This window comes from Solanum verrucosum, unplaced genomic scaffold (assembly GCF_900185275.1).
Source record: "Solanum verrucosum unplaced genomic scaffold, falcon-dt-bn FXZP01000072.1, whole genome shotgun sequence".
Taxonomy (NCBI): domain Eukaryota; kingdom Viridiplantae; phylum Streptophyta; class Magnoliopsida; order Solanales; family Solanaceae; genus Solanum; species Solanum verrucosum.
Window position 1 is genome coordinate 1,317,037 of NW_026020208.1, and position 19,722 is coordinate 1,336,758.

The window sequence follows — 19,722 nt, forward strand, 5'->3', positions numbered from 1 at the left end:
TTTGTCTACGGTCAAATTTAAAGGGTTTGTCGATGTATTCCGCCTTTTTGTTTATTGTGATTTTGATCTTGTAGTGTTTTAATAGGTTAGCAGGTGTGGCATTTGTTGTACCCATTGTAAATTACCAATGGCCATCTCTTCCTCTCAATCTTATTGAGGATGATAAAAGGAAAAAAAATTATTGGTGGATGATGTTTCTTGCTAGATATGTTCCTAGATCATTACTACATTGGTTGGTAATTGCAAAATCATCCACATCTTCTTCAACCAAGAATGTACCTGAATTTGAAATGGTAAAGTTAATTAATTCTATTTCATAGCTATCTCAATGTTTTGTATATACTTATTCCTATATGCTTCAAATTGTTGTTTAGTTTGTGACTTAAATTCATGACTAATATATGTATAATCTTGTATCCGCTTAAAAATATCTCAATACCTCATGCATTTCTATATATTTTATGGATCATTATAGAAAACTTTGGCCGGATTAATTGTTTAATTTTCCTAGTCAATATACATATTATACACGAATCATATACCTCAAACAACTATTTTTAGTTTAAGCAGTTGAGTGAATGGCTATGCATGTTAAATCTTCTATATTATGTTAATGAATATGCCAGTTATATACGATTACACACATATTATATATAAATTATACATATTATACCTCAACCGGCTACTTTTCATTTAAGCAGTTGAGTGGATGATTATTTAAGTTTTTTTTTTATATGATGTTAATGATCAATGTTTGACTAAAAAAATGGGTAAAAAGTGGACAATAATCTGTGAGCAATACAAGTATAGTGAATTAGTTTGTTAAAATACTATAGTTTTTTTAGTCTTTACTTTTCTATTTGCCATCTACAGGAAAAACTAAGGAGTAGAAGTGATTTTGACAACCTTTGCAATGATTTCCTTGTGGCTTTTAGTAAGTGGGATTTTGATCCATTGGAGCTAATTAGTTGTCCTATTCTTGAAAATGGTCAAAGTAATGTTCACATTTGGCAAGGTTGTGAGGACAAATTTATTAATTTGAAATTACAAAGGTATGTAGCCAAAAGGTTACCTTGGATTCAATATCATGAAGTTCATGATGGTGGACATGTATTGATCTATGATAGTGTAATTTGTGAAGATATTTTAAAGTCCCTTTTGATTGGAGAAGTGTCGCGTCCCAATTAAATGATGATACGTAATCAGTATTTGATGTCTTTAATTTACATCGAGCGAACCACATTAATATTGTAATTGCCAATACCAAGGGCATGTACATGTAATTTATACATATTTTAAATAAGATGTCACATAATTATAGATCATGAATGTAATTACTTATTGGTATTTGAAAATCAGTAAAATATTTTTATTTTCTCAGACATGATATTAACCAATCAGGAAAAACCATAATTTGATTGGATTTATTTGAATTTTTTTAGTGAAAATTAATTAGATTACATAAATAAGAGAGAGAATTAGACATCCTAGCAAGGATCAATATTAGATAATGTTTTTTTGTTTTTAGCTCTTAAAAAGTTTGTTGATATAAATATAAAGTCATATTTATTAGGAATTAATAAAATTATTCTAATTAATTCCCATATCGTTTGAAGAAAAGAAATATATGCAATTTATAAAGTTGAGAGTTTAATGATTGTATGCCGAGTTCAGTAACATGAACTTATAACCTGAGTGGAGGAGACTGGTCAGACTGGCTTCACAGAGCAACGATTGCCTCCCGCTCTTCGCAGTGGAAGGATTACGGATCGGTGCTGCCCAAGCTCATCAAATGCCAGATGGACTTGTCTAAATTGGACCATCACTTTTTCTTCATATTTTGTTAAAAATTATCCCACTTTTAAAGAAAGATTAGTATTTTTTGTAGTACATAAATAGAATTAAATATTTTTTAATACAATAAATAATATTATTTTTATCTTAATTTATGTCGCACAATTAGAATTTGGAGAGTCAAACAATTTAAGTTTGATCGTGTATCTAGGCATGAAATGAAAACTACGTAAAAAAAACTATAAGGTTCAATAATTGACAATTCAATTTAAAAGATATATGAAAATACTATAATTAAACATAAACTAATTTGGATCTTAAGAACCAAAAAGTATATATTATCACATAAATTTAAACAAAGTGAGTAGTTGAAATATAGAGTTGATAACGTAAGGAAGACAATCGTCACTAGTAACTCCAATTAGAGATGTCACCAAAAGTTACATAATTAATTATTTACTTTATGGTAAAACACACAACAACAACAACAACAAAAAAAAAAAAACTCCACAGCAACCAAAAAAGTATAATAATACTATTTAAACACTTAGAATTTTATAATAATAAGTCCTTACCCAAGACTTTTGTTAAACTATCGAAAACAACTCATCTATCTTTAAGACAGATCAGTTATACATATATTCCAGCATCTTCAGACCTTGCTTTGTGAAATTCACCGGATGTTGTTGTTGATCTTCCAAATATTATAATATTACATTATTATATATAATATAATATTATTATATTATAGACGAGACAAAGCAAGAATTTGCTCATAATATCTTGGCTTTTCTCTATTGACTTGACTTGTATTTTTGCTTTTTTGATGATTTGACTTTTCTGTGACAACAACAAATGTTTTAGCAATTGTTCTCAAATGATTTTTTTGCACTTTTCCTGTTCCAGTCTTGGGTAATTCTTCAACAAATTTCACCTTTTTTGGTACCATAAATCCTGGCAAATTTGATCTACAATGTCCAATAATATCCACTTCTTTAATTTGTGAATTTTTTGTCAAAATCACAAATGCACATGGACTTTCACCCCATTTTGGATGTGGCATAGCCACAACAGATGCCTCTACAACATTTTTATGTTTCATTATAACATTTTCAACTTCAATACTACTAATATTTTCTCCACCAGAAATTATAACATCTTTACTCCTATCTTTAATTTCCAAATATCCATCTTGGTGAATTACACCAACATCACCAGTAAAAAACCATCCATTTTTGAAAATCTCGTAATTCGCCTTATCGTTCTTGTAATACCCTTTCATAATACTGCTCCCGCGCAAGCACACTTCTCCGATTGATTTTCCGTCACGTGGCACGCTAAGCATGTTGTCGATATTTTTCACATCGACATCGGCTAGGGTTAGTATACTAACCCCTTGTCTCGATTTCAACTTAGCTTGATTTTCACTAGGTAATTCGTTCCATTTCTCTTGCCATTCGCACAAGAGGGCCGGCCCGGTTGCCTCTGTGAGCCCGTAAGCATGGACCACGTGGAATCCCAGCTTCTCGATTTTCTCGAGAAGAGGTGCGGGTGGCGGTGCGCCGCCCGTGAGGATTTGGACACGTGTGGTTATGGGTTTGGAGTACTCATCATGTGGCTTGGCTTCAAGTAAGATGTTGAAAACAATAGGTGCACAACACATGTGTGTAACATTATGTAACACAATGTTTGTGTACATTTCTTTGGCAGTTGTGTTTCTAATACAAACATTTGTCCCACCACGTGCAGCTACACCCCATGTGAATGTCCATCCATTGCAATGAAACATTGGTAAAGACCATAAGTACACTGGCTCAGTACCCATTTCCCAACCTAATAATAGGCTCAAAGTGCTCAAAAATGCCCCTCTATGACTATACACAACCCCCTTAGGCTCTGAAGTAGTACCTGTTGAAGACATAATTAAGTAAATAAATACATATATTCTTTTCGTCTCAACTCATGTGATGGTATTCCCCTTGAATTTAAGGATAAAAGAACCACTTTTGAAACTTATGTTAGTTATATTTGTGGTCATAAATCATTAAGGGTAAAATAGGATGTTTTAAGCTAAATTGTTATCAAATATAAAAAGTTGTCATTCTTTTTACGATAGACTAATAAATTGAGATAGAGGGGGGTTTACCAATTTTATAAATAAATTAAAATTCTTAGATGAGATGATCAGATGTTTTCAACCGTACCTGATGTATAATTCAAGGTGATTGGATCCCATTCATCGGTGATTTCTTCGGGGACGTAACTCGGATTTCCTTGGTGCACGAGTTGCTCGTACTCGAGCTCACCTAGCCGGATTCCGGTAGGGGAGTCGATGTCATCGATAACAACGACGAGGGGTATTCTTGTCATTTTGGATGTTGCTAGTAGTTCAAGGGCCTTTTTAGCAATTTCAAGGTACTCATAATCAACAAAAAATACTTTGGCTTCAGAGTGTTTGAGAATAATTGCAATATTCTTAGCATCTAGCCTTGTATTTATTGTATTCAATACAGCCCCTGCCATTGGCACAGCAAAATGCATCTCATATATTGCTGGAACATTTGGTGCCAACACTGAAACCTACAAAAAGAAAAAAAGGGGTTAGTTGTGAAATTCATCGTTAATCTATCGCCAAATAGCTCATAGGTAATATGATTTTTTTTAATAATCTATCGTTAACTTATTTAAAAATGAATTAGAAAAAGATTTTTATTGTTTAGCAATAGAAATTGTCTTTGTCACTACTTTCTTCTTTTCTTTTGTAGTGAAATAAGTATATATAGAATCATGTCACTTGATGTAATTTCATGTAAATCTCTATAATAAGTATTAATAACAAACATGAGATAACATATTGTGTTAGGTTTTTACACATTCAACATATACATAACATAAATTCATCACGTTTAAACGATAATTGATTAATTTTTTGTACTTACCACGTCGTTCTTGACAATGTTAAGAGATCGAAGAGAGGAAGCAACGCGACAACAACGGTCGTAGGTTTGCCTCCATGTGAAACGGACATTGCCATAGATGACAGAGGTTCTATTGGCATAACATTTTGAGGCTCTTGTTAAGAAGGTAAGAGGAGTTAGAGAAACATAATTTGCTCCACATTTTGGTAAATTATCCATAGGATTAGAGTAAAAGTTTGTGTTTTTTTTCAAGAAGTATAGGGTATTAAAATTTGTTGGAGAGGAAAATAGAGTGAGGTAACTTAGAATTTGTATGCAAAAGATGCAAACTAAGATGGAAAATTTATAGAGGAAAAACTAAGTGTGGAGTCAAGACTAATGTGGCCCATTATGGGTCCCTAAATGGTTGTTTAGGTGGAAATAATAGTGAAGTTACAATGACTTTGTATAGTTACTACTTTCTCAGTCGCAATTTATGTGGTATATATAACTAAATTTTAAGATATACATTTTTAAATTTTGATTGTAAATTATAAGTTAACAACTTAAAATAGGTAAAAATATATATATAAAGAAACGATCAAAGAAAAACTTGATTTCAATTGATTCTCATAATTTCAATTGTATCATATAAAATGAAACGGAGGATGTAATAATAGTAAATTCCACCATGTTTCACAGTTCAATTCCAACTAATAAGACCACTGACCCTTGAAAATGCCAGTAATAATTAATTGAATTATTAATTATTAATAATTAATATTTTTTTGGCTGCTTTGACCTCACCACTTCATCCTGGGCTGCCCTAACCAAACTCTCTCTCACTGAACTAGTTTTAATTTTAGCGGTAATTGAGTTAATATAATTGAATTTTATTTGAAAAAATTATTATTATTTATATAAAGTGTTGGTTATAAATATTCATGTTTATTATTGACGTTAAATATAATATAGCGACGTTGTTGAATAATTTATCGTAAAATCCTTTATTTGTTATAGTATACATAAATATTCAAACATAGGTGTGCATAGGTTGTTTCGGTTCAGTTTATGTATTATCAATTTGATTTATCGATTTTTTATTTTTAAATATGCTAAATCAATAAGACATTTTTATCGATTTTCAATTTATTGATTTTGGTCCTTAACGGTTCGTTTTCGGTTAACCAATAAGAATATGTTTATAATACAAATATATGACTTCTCCAATAATTTGACGCGACAAGACAATAATGTAACTTTACAGAACACTCATAAAATAGAAACAATAATAACTAACATGAAAAACACTATACAAGTACAAGACAAAGAGAAATTAAGAGGAATAAGGTTCTTACTTTTGGTTTTGACGTTTTGTATAAAATGAAGTTGTGAATTCAAAGTCATTGTAAAGTGTGAATTGAACCGTAAAAAAAAAACAGTAACGGGTAAGGTACTGAAGTTACTTTTCTTAATTCTTATACGTCTGTATTATCAACATCCAAACATTTTCTTGAAGAACATAATCTTTTTTTTCTTCACTTGGTAGTTAAGCCATATATATAGACCATATATGATAAATGAAAAACACGACAACTATTTTACCACGTTGGAAGTTAATTACTATAAAAATCTCATGCCGATAAACTTTCATATTTCACGTTTTTCTTTTTGACCAATTAGAAAGCCCCAAAAGACTAATATTTTCTTTCAACGGTCTTTCTTTTATATAAATTGAGAGAAGCATGTTCAAGTAACGTAAAACACGTTGAAATATTATTTATCACAATCACATGCTAATTTATTTTTGATAAAACGCAGTACTAAAACTTTTCCAAGAAGGGACAAAAAATTGTTGAAAAATTTTCAGCTAATACCAAATTAAATTAGAACAAATCGATGACCATATATACGTGTATAATGTGACAAGTGTTCTTGTGCCTATATTTCGACCTACGGGTGCGTAGTAGCGACGTCAGAATTTTCACTAAAAAAATGAATATATGAAAAAATTAAAGGAATTCAATATATACTATAATATATATACATTAAAAATAATAAGTAAAAATTTTCGTCGAATTCCCTTGCTCCTGTCTGACTCCGCTCGTGAATGTAAACATTTCATCCTTATTATTTACACTTTGATTCGATACAAAATTCAAGAAAGAAAGAAGGTTTTGAAAGTTGTACTTTCACTTTTTCAATTTATGTGATACTATAGGTAAACTTTAACTAATATTTTCACTATTCACTTTTACTTATTATTATTTTAAATATAGATTTTCAATTTTATTTGTCATTTTTAACATATCAAGAAAAGATAATTAGTATTATATATTTTTCATATTTACTCTTGTCACTAATTGCTTATTCTCCAAATTATTTTCAAAATCTAATACAAATATTTGACATCATTTAATAAGACTAATATAGTAAAATAGTCATATTAACCATTATTTTCTTAATATATAGGTGTATCGCGACAAATAAAGTGAACCAAAAAAGTATTTAGAACGAGGGGTGTGGGGGGGGCAGCCATTTGAGTCATTCCGATGACCACCTTTTTAGGTTTTTTTTTTTTTTCTTCACCATTTGACTTGACTTTTACTTATGCTCTCATTAAATTTTAACCACCCAATTTTATGGATCATATTTTTTTAGGTTCTGTCCTGATTACCTTTTCATATTTGAATATTACTTTCTCTTTAAAGAAAAGTTAAAGCAATACTATAATTGTTTTTACATATTTTGAAAGAAAAAAATATAAAAAATAAACTTTTTTCATATTTAGTTATTCATTCCTTAGAGGAAAAATTTGAAGATCCCTATTCCCATAGCATAATACAGTAGCGTCCATAATGTAGACGTCTAAAGTTTTCTTTATGGGGAGATTATTCTCCTAATAGAGTTTATGTTTTTTAATATTAGTTTTCAATATGTAAGTCACTTGACTAAATCATATCAATAATATGCTTTTATTATCAACCATATGATTTGCAATTGTAAGCTTCCTCATGACGCCCTAATCACTTTCGAACCCAACAACTTGTGGGGTTCGAAAGTAATCATGATGTCATGTGAAAGCTTACAATAACATAGCATATGATTGGTAAATCAAAAGACAAATAAAAGCATACTAAAAACATATTATTAATATGGTTTGGTCAAGTGACCCACATATTGAAAACTAATATCAAAAAGCATAAACTATATTGGGAGAATAATCTCATCATAAACAAAACTCTTTAAACGACTACATTGTGGATGTTACTATTGTATTTTGTATGAGAAGATGGATCTTCAATTTATAGAGTTCCAAATGTTTCCTCTAAGGAAAGAATAAACCAAATATGAAAGAAAATAATGTTTTATTTTCAGAAAAAAATTAAAACATTTATGGTAATGTTTTATCTTTCTTTTTAGAAAAAAATAAACTTCAAATAAAGTAAGAAAATCAGGACAATACCGTAACAAATCTCCCTAGAGCCCCAATATATTATACACATTTACTATTTCTATGAAATTTTAGAAAAAGCGAATCAATACAATTTCGAATAAAATAGAGTGCAATAGATAAAATATAATTTTTTAAAATTTTCATTATTTCAAATAAATATAGAGCACACATTTTCTATGTGAAGGTAACTTTCCCTACTATTTTTCTACCAGAAATAAAAAATAAATAAGAATAAAATTGATGTCGGTTTCACACCTAATGTTGGTGGACTTAGTTGGGCCCACCGACTCATCCAATGGTTAGGGTTTGTTTGGGTTCGTGGATAAGAATAATAATTACCGGAATTTTTTATGAGATTATTTATGAAAAAAACTACACAAATTGGACTTATTAGGTAAAGTATTTATTCAAATTGAACTCAACCTAATATATTTACCCCGATTGAACCCACGGCTCAAACTATTTGCCCGATTGTTCCCTTGTTCTACTCACTGAACCACTGCTTCTTCATCCTTGATACAACATCAGAATATATATATATATATATATATATATATATATATATATATATTATTATTGGTATCTATATACTTTGGTTGTATCAAACAATTTGATCAGAAATTTGTTGGTGATCTCTAACTAATTCGTCACTAAAAAGCTTCTAGCTTATTGAGTTTTCTTAAAATCTTAATCTGTAACTTAATGGACAAGAAAGAGTTGCTTAAATGGTAAATCCAAAGCTCCTGCACCTTGAATGATCTTATTTGTTTTGGCTTAAACCATCAAAAACTCAAAAAGTTTGTTACTCCCTCCATTTTAATTTATATGTCTAACAGAGTTTTAAAAAGGTGAAAAGATTATTAAAATAGGTGGTAGAATGATTCAAAATCAATTCGAAGCAATTTGAATTATACAAATCAAATTTAGATTACAAATTCAATTATAAAATATTGTGATTTTCTGATTTGAATATGATTAAATATATTTACAAACCGAATTGATCAAAAAATCAAATTATGTATACACCACTAAAAAAATATTACTCAATAATCTGCGTCTAGACGGCTAGACCATTGTGTCTCTAACTCTCTTGTTGGCTATTGGTGTATGGATTGAATCGAATTTGAATGACAATTTTACAAAATCGAAATGCAAAATCGTCATCTGTGAGATAGTTTCTTTTTTCCCCCAAAAATGTAACAAGAATTTTTTCCAATGAACCAAAAATGAATTTGGTATATTAGTTATCGTGCCCACAATAAAATCCTGAGTAGCCAAGTGCGGAGCAGATAATTGTTGAAAAGTCACAACTATGAGAGATTGTTATATTGAATTTTACTACAACCTAATCTTGATGATATACATTTATATCAATACAACAATATTTCTTCTTCCTTTTTTTTTCTAATGTATATTGCTTAATTAGCCTTGATTTTATTTTTTTATATATATATCTTGATTTCATTCTTTAGCTTAGAAGAGAGATAGTTCTTGTAGGAGGCACAAGAGATTTTGCATATGCAATAGGTAATGCAATCAACTTCTTTGATTTGCTCACATAAGCTCTCCTTGTGAAGTTGTTGTAGTCATTGGCTTCAATCTCGTCGAGAATCTTGCGGTACAAGACCAAAGATGCCCATACCTGGGGAAAAAAACGAGGAACATGTGAGGTTATTTTGCCAGAATAGTAGACACGGGTAATAAATAAGAGAATACTAAAGATACGAGATATGAGATACTGTAATTCTAACACAAGGTATTTGTTAAGTCAAATGTAGTTATTCGATAACTAATACCTAATAGAATGATTTTGCCATATCCAGAATAATAGCAATCCGAGCCATTTCAGGATCCACATGATGTAATGTTAGTGCAAATACTCAGAACGGCAAGCTCAATGCAAGGCTATCCGTTGGTTTGTAGGTCGTTCAGAGAAAACTAAAGATATGAGCTATAGAATTTGTCAATTACATATACGAATCTAATACCAATCTAAGACATTTCATGATCCGCGCAATGTCATGCCAGAGCAAATATTCATAACTACGAGCTCAATGCAAGGTTCATTCCTCGGTTGGTAGCTGGACGTGAGGTTAAAATTCTACAACTACCTAATATTAGGTAGCAGATACATGGCACCCGGTAAAAGTCGTTAAAACTTAAAATCATTTCCTCTCAACTTCATCGACCTAGAAATACTCAACACAAGCAATCATATTCATCTAATAACGCGAAAAGAAATCATGTTCATATGACTAAGAGTTTACGAATGCTTACAGGGAATCTACTAGCTGCGCTTAATTCTGTCACTCCTTTCTCTGCATCATCAAAGAACTTTCTTGCCCTATGGATTTGCTTCTTCATAAATATTCTCCATTTATCGGTCACCCTTCCAGCAAATATGTCTTCGTCGGATAGACCTGCCTGTGCTAATTCGTCTTGAGGCAAGTAGACTCTTCCTCTTCTGGCACTGCAGGGAAAGCAATATATAAGAACAACGGAAACCTTAAGAGCTAATACATGGCACTTTCAACTTTATGGTGGAATAAAGATGGAAAATGAAGAATTTCTTCGCCTCTAACGACTAACTAATGAGCTTTAAGCTCTCAAAAGAAGAATAATCTCCCCATAAACAAAACTTTAGAAGAAGAATATCTTTTTTTTATTCCCAGAACGACTGATACTAATTACTTTATACTATTATGTTGACATAAAAAACAAATAAACTGGCTAACCGAACAGCTCATTTTCTATTTTTTGATATGTAAATATTAGCAAAAAAAATTATGTGCGTAAAATATAGCTTTGTACTTACTCTTCTCCAACATCTCGGAGTATGTTGGTTAATTGATTTGCGATCCCCAAAGCCAAAGCAGCATTATATACACTCTCTGTTGTTGCCTTTGATTCAGGTGCGATACCCATAATTGGAACACTCATCAACCCAACCGTACCAGCAACATAATAACAATAGAGATATAGTTCGTCGAAGTTTTTGTATCTCGACTTCCTCAAGTCCATACGCATTCCTTCAATCATATCTCTGAATGGCTGCAACATATATTGAAAGGATAGATGATTTACGCTGTTGAACAAAGCAAATCAAATTATGTGAACAAATAATGTTTCTGTTCCAAATATATGATTCGCACACAAAACAACACCAAAAGACGAAAAAAATGTTATAACAGAACGAAGTATGTGTAGAATCTAGGACGAGAGAAACAGATAAAGGAAACAGAACTAGAGATCCAACTAAAAACATTTTCCACAAGGTTGAAGTAAGCTATTGGAAAACCACTCAGTTAACACGACATCAAACTCAAATTGAACAAATATAAAGATCATAGAATTGGAAGACTAACCTGAATATCAACTGGAAAGTTGGAAACTGTATCGGACAAAGCACCATCAAGCATGTCAAATGGCCGCCCATTGAAAACATCTTCTAGCCTATCTTCCCACCTATCTAAGGCTGCCGGGGTAATATATGATGCATTCGGGCCATCAACAAGTTCATCTGTTCTCCTGCACCATACTGTTTAAACAGAACACAATGAGAAACTATTCAACTCAAGAAGTTCGTTTGTATATGCAATCATTATAAGGAGTTTTCCCTTTCAACACTAGAATAAAGCTTGAAGTGGAGAAAGAGGGAGGATTGATATATTTTATTAACATCGAATATGAAGTTTAACAAATCAAAACAAACCAGTTCCATCAGTAAAAATGTAAACAGTAACACAAATGAAAATATTAGTATGTGAATATTAACCATGTTCTTTTTCAATGTTTTGGCTAGTATTAAGCATGATATGACAATAAAACGTCTAAAGCTAGCCAAGCTCAGATATTACTTATTACATGTGACCCTCAAACTCAAACTTTAGTTCTTTTTTTCTCGTCTCCGATTAATCATACATGTTTGTGTGCGTATCTGTTATTAAATGGCTAGAAACCTCACCATATATTGCCCAGATAGCCCTTCTTCTCTCGGGAGTCATTAGCATAGTTCCTGAATAACCAAACAAAGATCAAATTTTGTCTTCATCAATTACATGAACAGGCATATATATAGTCATAATTAGTACTTTAACGAAAAAATTTGGTAAACGCATGAATAGATTAAAGAAGCTAACCTAAGTTAAACGTCTTTGCGTACTCTGCACATACTTCACCACACCTATCATATGCTTCACTTAACAAGCCCAAATTCCCAGGAACAGGTATGTCTGGCTTCACTTCTAACTCATCGGTAGATCTCAGCTGCCTCTTCACCAAGGCTGCCTGCCTCAAAACCACATCATAGACCATCTGTTCCGATGTCATCGTCCGTTCTCCAGATGGAGTAGCCACAATAGCAGACCGTACAGAAAATTTCCGCCCATTATTAGTTTGTTTTCCACCACCTCTATTGATTCTCTCATTGGACACCAAATTCCTATGCCTCGATGAATCAAAAAAACGGTTTCCCTCCCGGACTGATTCCAAGAATCCTGTCCCATTTGAGACCTCACAAGGAGAAACAACCCATAACAAGGCAACAGACATTCTGAGCAAGAAAACCTTGGTTTTCTAAAACAATTCCAAGATTTTTGTCTTTCTTTTTGTCACCTTCCAAACTTTGCTTAGTTTATAGAAAATAAATTACTCCTAGTAGATTCCCACTAGAGTATATTTCCACTTCCAAACAATATTTCCCACTTTCCCTTCACGTAGAAAAGATTATAAAAAAAACCACAAACAAAGCAAACCAACTTCTCCTAACTCAAGGAATAACCTCTTTCTTGGCTTCTGCAAAATGAGATTAACCAAACACCACATTTGAGATATAGTTATGACAAACAGATGTTGATTCAGAATTTGAAGTTTATGAGCTCCTATAGCGACCTCAAGTTAATACTACAATACAGATTGGGTTCAAAATCAAATATTTAGTGGATTTCTTTAGTACAATAATAACAATAACATACACAGTGAAATCCCACAAGTGGGGTCTGGAGAGGGTAGAGTGGACACAGACCATACCCCTACCTCATGGAGGTAAAAGAGGTTGTTTCCGGATGACCCTCGGTTCGAGTACAACATATCAAAATAGGTATAAAAGAGGGAAAACAATAGTGTAGAAACAAAGCAACTAATAAGGAAACAGTTACAGCCACAGAAAAATGTGATAACCTAAACATAATCAACAACAAAAGATGGTGAAATCAAAAGCAAGACACTGTAAGAACACTGAGTGGATTTCTTAGTATCTACAAAAATTACTGAGTTCACGTGAAACCGTAACCAGCATTATAGACAACCCCTCACCCCATGCTCCAATATAAATAATGTGAACTTTATAACCCCAAAACTACAACAAAATCAGCAATATTACCTACCAGTGGCACAAAGAAAGGATCTTTGTAAAACTGCTCTGCATTATTGAAAGCACAAATAAATAGAATAAAAAAAACCTCCAATGACAGTGAAATCACACTTTTTGGGGGTAATGGATGCTTTCTATATTTAGTCAACGAGATTATAATAATCACCTCATTTTCTAATTTTGGTACACATAGAAGCTCTATTCAAAAGCCAAGTGCTCAATTCCTATTATTATATAGTGACTAGCCGCAGGTGGAGCCAAAATTTGAAGTTTACAGATTCTGCATAGGGTTTAAACTAAAGCTACTGAATTTAACCGAACCCGTATACCAAACCAATAGAAAGTTAACAAAGAATGTTAAAGATTGCAACTTTATACATCAAGAAGTGAAAGGAAACAAAACTTACACAAATTCCATCTTTCTTTCAACAATGGCCACTCTCAATTTCTATTATTGCATAGTCACAGACTAACGAAGCCAAAATTTAAAGTTTATGAATTCTAAATTCTAATATTTTTTAACTTACTAAATTACAGAGTTTGACTAAAGTTACTGAATTCGACTAACGCGTAACTTACACTCTAACTCCACCTCTATATATATATATATATATATATATAGCAACAAAAACACTAGCAAAGCAATAGAAAGTTATAAAGATTGCAACTTTATATATCAAGAAGTGAAGGGAAACAAACCTTTGTTTCAAGAAATCAAGAATGGCCACTCAAATTTCACTTTTTCTTTCAACAATGGCCACTTTCAAGAAATGGAGAATGCAATTTGTTGGTTTTTTCTGCACTTTTTGCTCCACATATTTTGGTGATTTTATAGCATTTATTATTATTTTTTAAATTTATTTTATTTTTGCTGATTGGAATTGAGTGATTCAGAATCCATATCCTCATTTTTACTTTTTTTCAGTAAATATTAATTCTTTGGTCTAATATTAAGACACGTAGATTTTCAAGTTTTGAGAGAAAAATGACAAAGATGGTCCCTTTATGTTTGCCACTAGGTTCAAATTAGCTTCTTAAATATATTCTTCAACAGTTTTAGTCCTTCAAATAATTTATTAAAAGTTTCAATTTTTCGTTTCCGTCAAATATTTAATACTTTAGATTTGAGGGAAATTATGAAAATCGTTTGACCAGAAACTAGGGGTGTGTATTGGTCGGTTCGATTTCGTTTTAAGTATTATCGGTTTCGCTTTTTAAATAGGCTAAACCTATAACCAAACCAATAAGATATTTGTTATCGATTTTTGGTCTTTAACGATTCGATTTTCAATTTAACCAATAAGAAAATGCTTTCAAAACAAATATATGACTTGTCCAACAATTTGACGCGAAATAAAAACTAGAGAAATCAAATTACTCATTGAGTGTAAAAATTCTGCGTAGTTTAGTAAAAATATAGTTAATACTCACAATTCACAACTCTAGCCGTTGCCTAACCCTTGTCATTGTCGTTGCAAACTTTACCCGTCATCGTTCTTAGTTCTTTAGGTTTTGACATTGTGAACCTAAGACTAAAGTAATGTTAAAACCTAAAGGGTAAATGTAAAGAGCAGAGTTAAGTAGTGTTAATTGTGTAAGCTCCTTATAGTTATTGTCTAATATAGTGATTATATTAATATTTTTTGTTTGATATTTATGTATGACTAAAAAATAAAATAGTAAGCAATTATATTCTTAATGAGTTATCGGTTAACCCAATAACCCAATATTAAAAAATCAATATCAAATTGATAACCTAATAATATTTTTTTATAAAACCATTAAATAACTGTTAATCCAATAACCCAATAACAATAAACCAATAACACTTTTTTCGATTCGATTTATCAATTAGTTCAATTTTTGCACACCCCTATCAGAAACATCAAGAAAATCTTATCAAATCCTATAAGATTGTATTAGATGCTAAAAGTATTTTTTGAAAAAGCTACTCTTTCGTTTCATTTTAGATGTCATGCTAATTAAAAATACTTAGTCTAAATAATTTTTATTTTAAAAAATTAAGATAAAATTAATTATTATTTTCATCTTTATCCATACGCAATAGATATGGAGAGAAATTAATGTGATTAAAAATAGTACTAATAAATTGAGATCAAAGAGTAAATAAGAACAATTTATCAACCTATCATTTTCTTAAGAGATGCATAAAAAACATAACAAGTAAATAGACAAGAGGGAGTAGTAGAAGCTACACCTTCAAATTAAATGAGTCATGTAGCGTGAATCTAAATAATCGGGTCTACATACAAATGCAACGAACTTAGTGGTGTCAATTTATATTAATTTGCTATGAAACATAAATTTATATACTAAAATCAATAATAACATATTTAGTATAGTTTCATAAATAAAATTTAAAATAGAATAGAGCATGCATATACCTTACCGACCGTCAAATAAAAATGTAGAAATATATGATAGCGGAAAGATACTGTTATCAAGAAATATAAGTGCCCTTATTGGTTGAGTGTACACGTGTAACCACCTCAGTGGATATGCTATATTTTATTCAGTTTTGGGAAAATTGGGTACTAGTAGATGATATAATTGACAAGAAAACCCAACCAATTGTCTATACACCAATAGTAAGCTTTTGTTAAGGCAAAATGGCTTGCTAGTTCTTACCCCTTGTGATGGTGAAAAGGAGTGGTGTTCACGATTTGGATAAAAATTAATTCAGATTGAAAAATTAAATTAAATTGATCAAATAAATCAATTTTATTTGAGTTTGATTTGGTGTTAGATTTTTTAAAACTGATAGTATTTGGTTTGGTTTTGATTTTGTTAAGAAAGTTAAAGGAATAACCAAATCGATAAATTATATACATATATTTTATTATTATATAAACATAATATATTATTTTTATAAAAAAATTTAAATATCTTTATTCACAGTAAATTTAGTACTCGAAAGTTTTATAAAGTCAGTTGTTCTAAGTATTTTTCATTTTGAATGAATTCTTGCCTCTCTTTTTTCCTCTTTTGAATGAATTGTTTCATTTATTTTTGTGTATAATTGATAACCAAATAACCGAATCAAATCAAATCAAATCGAAATCTGTAACAACCAAATCAATAAATGTATAGTATATTTGATTTGGTTGGTAAAAATCGATTAAATTGATTTGATTTTGATTTTGATCAATAACAGATCCAAATCGATCTGTGAACACCCCTAGTGTAAAGTGGAACGAGTATCTGATAAATGATATTTTTTCCGTCTCAATTTATATAACATAATATAATTAGGTATGGAGTTTAAGATAAATGAAAAGGTTTTACAATGTTCTAAAATTATACCTAAAATTAATGATTTTAAAATAGAAAAGTACACACCTTTAACCAAATAAGTGAAATCCAAAGAGGGTAAAATGTTAATAGTGTCATTAAATATTTGTCAAATAAAAAAATCTGTCAATTTTTTTTAAGACTGACTAACAAAAAAGTGTGTCATATAAATTAAAACAAGGAAGAGTGATTGAAGTTATAAGAAAATATACTTCTAATTCTAATATCAAAAGTTAGTTCATGAACTATGATGCAAAAATTGCTCAAATTCATATAACGAAGTAAATTAGTTCATCATATAACGATGTGGGACACTAATGGTCCCACATATTCATGACTGAATATTTAAAATGTGAACAATCTTTATATATATGTTATACATGTTGATGTGGCATGCCTCTAAGGGCTAGAAATCTATTTATCTTTTTTATGGTTTTTTTGGTTATTTTTCAAATTTTTAAATACAAAAAAAATCATCTAAATATTAAAGATAGTCACATTTAATTATTTCTTTATTAATAATCATATTTAATTTATTTTATCATTAATGCTATTATTCTCTTCTTCTTTTTTTTTTTTTTCATTTTCTAGTACAATCTAATTGATTATCAATAAAAAGGTCAATTAAATGAAGAAACCAAACCCAATAAAATCCTATTAAAACTGAATCAGAAACTGAATCAGCCCACGTAGCAACATTATCTTAAAGCTAATTAAGTCTTTTTTATGATAAAACTCAATTAAAAAAAAAACTTAATACTCATTCAATTATAATTACTCAAATGTACGTTATCTATCTTTTCATATTGTTATGTTACTATTTCTTTTGCTAACTATAAATACTAAAGCAAATGTCCTGACCTTTACAACATTCTGCCTTTTTCATTCATAACTTGCTTTTCAATTTTTCTTCTTTTTATTTTGCTTCTCATCATTAGAAACTCTTTTTGCAAGAAGTTTCTTTCTTCTTTTTTCCTTTTTTTAATCGTTTTTTTATCTTAGCATAAGTCTGTATGTAATTTCCATGCCTGATTTTATTTGTTAAAAAATGGGAGAGAGCGATATATATGACCTTATTTGTGAAAGGAACTCGTCAGAATCAAGCTTGAAGAATATCAATCATTAGTGATATATCAAATTTTATCTACGTATATTTTTCTGTTGCAAGCTTGTATATAGTTATAGTGTGAATTCAAATGTAACAAATTTTTATTTTTTTTAGAGTAAATGTCATGTTTTAAATGTAAGAAATAATTATATTAATGTTACATCAAATTATTATTATTATTATTATTATTATTATTATTATTATTATTATTCACAAACAAAACCTCTCCTTATACGATTTCTAAATGCTCCCAAAATAAGTAGCATATTTTTTTTTAAAATATAATTATTTCTTTCATCTCAAAACAAATGATATATGAATAAAAATAAAATCTTAAAGAATATTCTTCAAGTTCCTCACATTTCCTATAAACTTTTTAGTTTTGACAAAGTTTTCTTTCTCTTTGACAAAAGAGGTTTTTTTAATATAAGAACTTTGTGTAGTATAAATCAGTTGATTTTCTTATCTTTTTTGTTGAATTTATAGAGAACCTAATGGGCTTATAGTAATAATAGGAAAAATTAATTTCCGAAATATGATTTTGGGGATTTTGAATAAAATAATCAAAAAGGAAAGGAGAATTGATTTAATTACCAAAAAATGATATAATTAGTAAGACATATATTTTATGATAACAAGGATAGTAATTCTAACAATAATATAATAAGGAAATAAGGAGAAAAATCAAAAGGGGAGAAAAAAGTGATTATGTTTTATAGTATTTTTTTTATAAATATCCAAATTTATTTTAAAATCTGAGTTATACATGCATAAATATTTAATTAAGATAAATTAGATTATAGATCCTTTTGAAATCGGAAACAGAAAGATTTGAATGAATTAAAATTTTAGAATAGTGTAATTAGGATTACTTGAGCTTCAACAAATAAATCAAAATTATACTTATTGAACAAGGAAGAGGATGGTATTAATATTTGATGTTTTTAGCTTATAAAATGTGAAAGATATTTATAAAGTTGGAAAATAATAAGGGAAAAGATAACTAACACCTCTTAAATACTCAAATTTATTTAAAAATCGGAGTTATATATGCATAATTATTTACTTAAGATAAATTAGATTGTAGATTCTTTTGAAATCGGAAACAGAAAGATTTGAATGAATTAAAATTTTAGAATAGCGTAACTAGGGTTACTTGAGCCCCAACAAATAAATCAAAATTATACTTATTGAACAAAGGAGGGGATGGTATTAATGTTTGATCTTTTTAGCTTGTGAAATATAAGAGATATTTATAAAGTTGGGAAATAACAAGGGAAAAAATAAGTAACACTTCTCTTTCATCAAGAATTTTTTTTTTTAAAAAAAGTCATATTTCTCATAATTCACACTTCTCCATCTTCACAATTTTCACTCTTAATTAGTAATAGTCATAACTCACATTAAATTATCGTAGTTATTAAAAAGTTACTTGCATAATCATTTAATTTCAACAATAAGAATATGTATGCAAATTATATTATGGTGACATTAATAAGAACTAATATTAACAATTAATATGTTAACTATAAAAACAGAATGGAAAACAAAACAAGGTGAAGAAAAGAAAAACAATAAAAAATTGTAAATATATTTTTTACTTCATATTTTTTTTTATCATATGTCTAATGGTTCAAACAAAATATATAAGCATATTGTTATTTATATACTTTTAGTATACTAAGATAATGAACTCGATGAACACATCATTTACCATTTGAGAAGATTTATTAACAGGTGACAAAAGTTTGAAAAAATGTTATCATTTATAAATTTTTAATAT

At 29.7% G+C, this 19,722-nt stretch overlaps 2 protein-coding genes across 2 annotated transcripts; both read right to left on the reverse strand.

The window, feature by feature from the left end:
- Positions 1–2,539: 2,539 nt before the first annotated feature.
- LOC125830251 (trans-cinnamate:CoA ligase, peroxisomal-like) lies at positions 2,540–4,941 on the reverse strand. Its single transcript, XM_049509465.1, has 3 exons — positions 4,734–4,941; positions 3,999–4,374; positions 2,540–3,702 (listed from the first exon to the last, which is right to left on the reverse strand). The coding sequence occupies exons 1-3, from the start codon at positions 4,929–4,931 to the stop codon at positions 2,540–2,542; spliced, it is 1,737 nt and encodes a 578-aa protein (XP_049365422.1). The 5' UTR covers positions 4,932–4,941.
- A 4,522-nt stretch (positions 4,942–9,463) lies between these two features.
- Positions 9,464–12,965, reverse strand: LOC125830259 (phytoene synthase 1, chloroplastic). The gene is made up of 6 exons (XM_049509472.1): positions 12,288–12,965; positions 12,113–12,163; positions 11,514–11,686; positions 10,964–11,199; positions 10,426–10,618; positions 9,464–9,790 (listed from the first exon to the last, which is right to left on the reverse strand). The coding sequence occupies exons 1-6, from the start codon at positions 12,697–12,699 to the stop codon at positions 9,617–9,619; spliced, it is 1,239 nt and encodes a 412-aa protein (XP_049365429.1). The 5' UTR covers positions 12,700–12,965; the 3' UTR covers positions 9,464–9,616.
- Positions 12,966–19,722: the final 6,757 nt, after the last annotated feature.

Bases quoted from the DNA above. Each gene is read 5' to 3' on its own strand.
- LOC125830251 (XM_049509465.1), bottom strand. From the start codon at position 4,931: ATGGATAATTTACCAAAATGTGGAGCAAATTATGTTTCTCTAACTCCT. The intron at 4,375-4,733 runs GTAAGTACAAAA...TTCTTTTTGTAG, and splicing joins ACATTGTCAAGAACGACGTG to GTTTCAGTGTTGGCACCAAA. The intron at 3,703-3,998 runs GTACGGTTGAAA...TGTCTTCAACAG, and splicing joins CACCTTGAATTATACATCAG to GTACTACTTCAGAGCCTAAG.
- LOC125830259 (XM_049509472.1), bottom strand. From the start codon at position 12,699: ATGTCTGTTGCCTTGTTATGGGTTGTTTCTCCTTGTGAGGTCTCAAAT. The intron at 11,200-11,513 runs GTTAGTCTTCCA...TATATGTTGCAG, and splicing joins ACTTTCCAGTTGATATTCAG to CCATTCAGAGATATGATTGA. The intron at 10,619-10,963 runs GTAAGTACAAAG...CTTTCCCTGCAG, and splicing joins CTCCGAGATGTTGGAGAAGA to TGCCAGAAGAGGAAGAGTCT.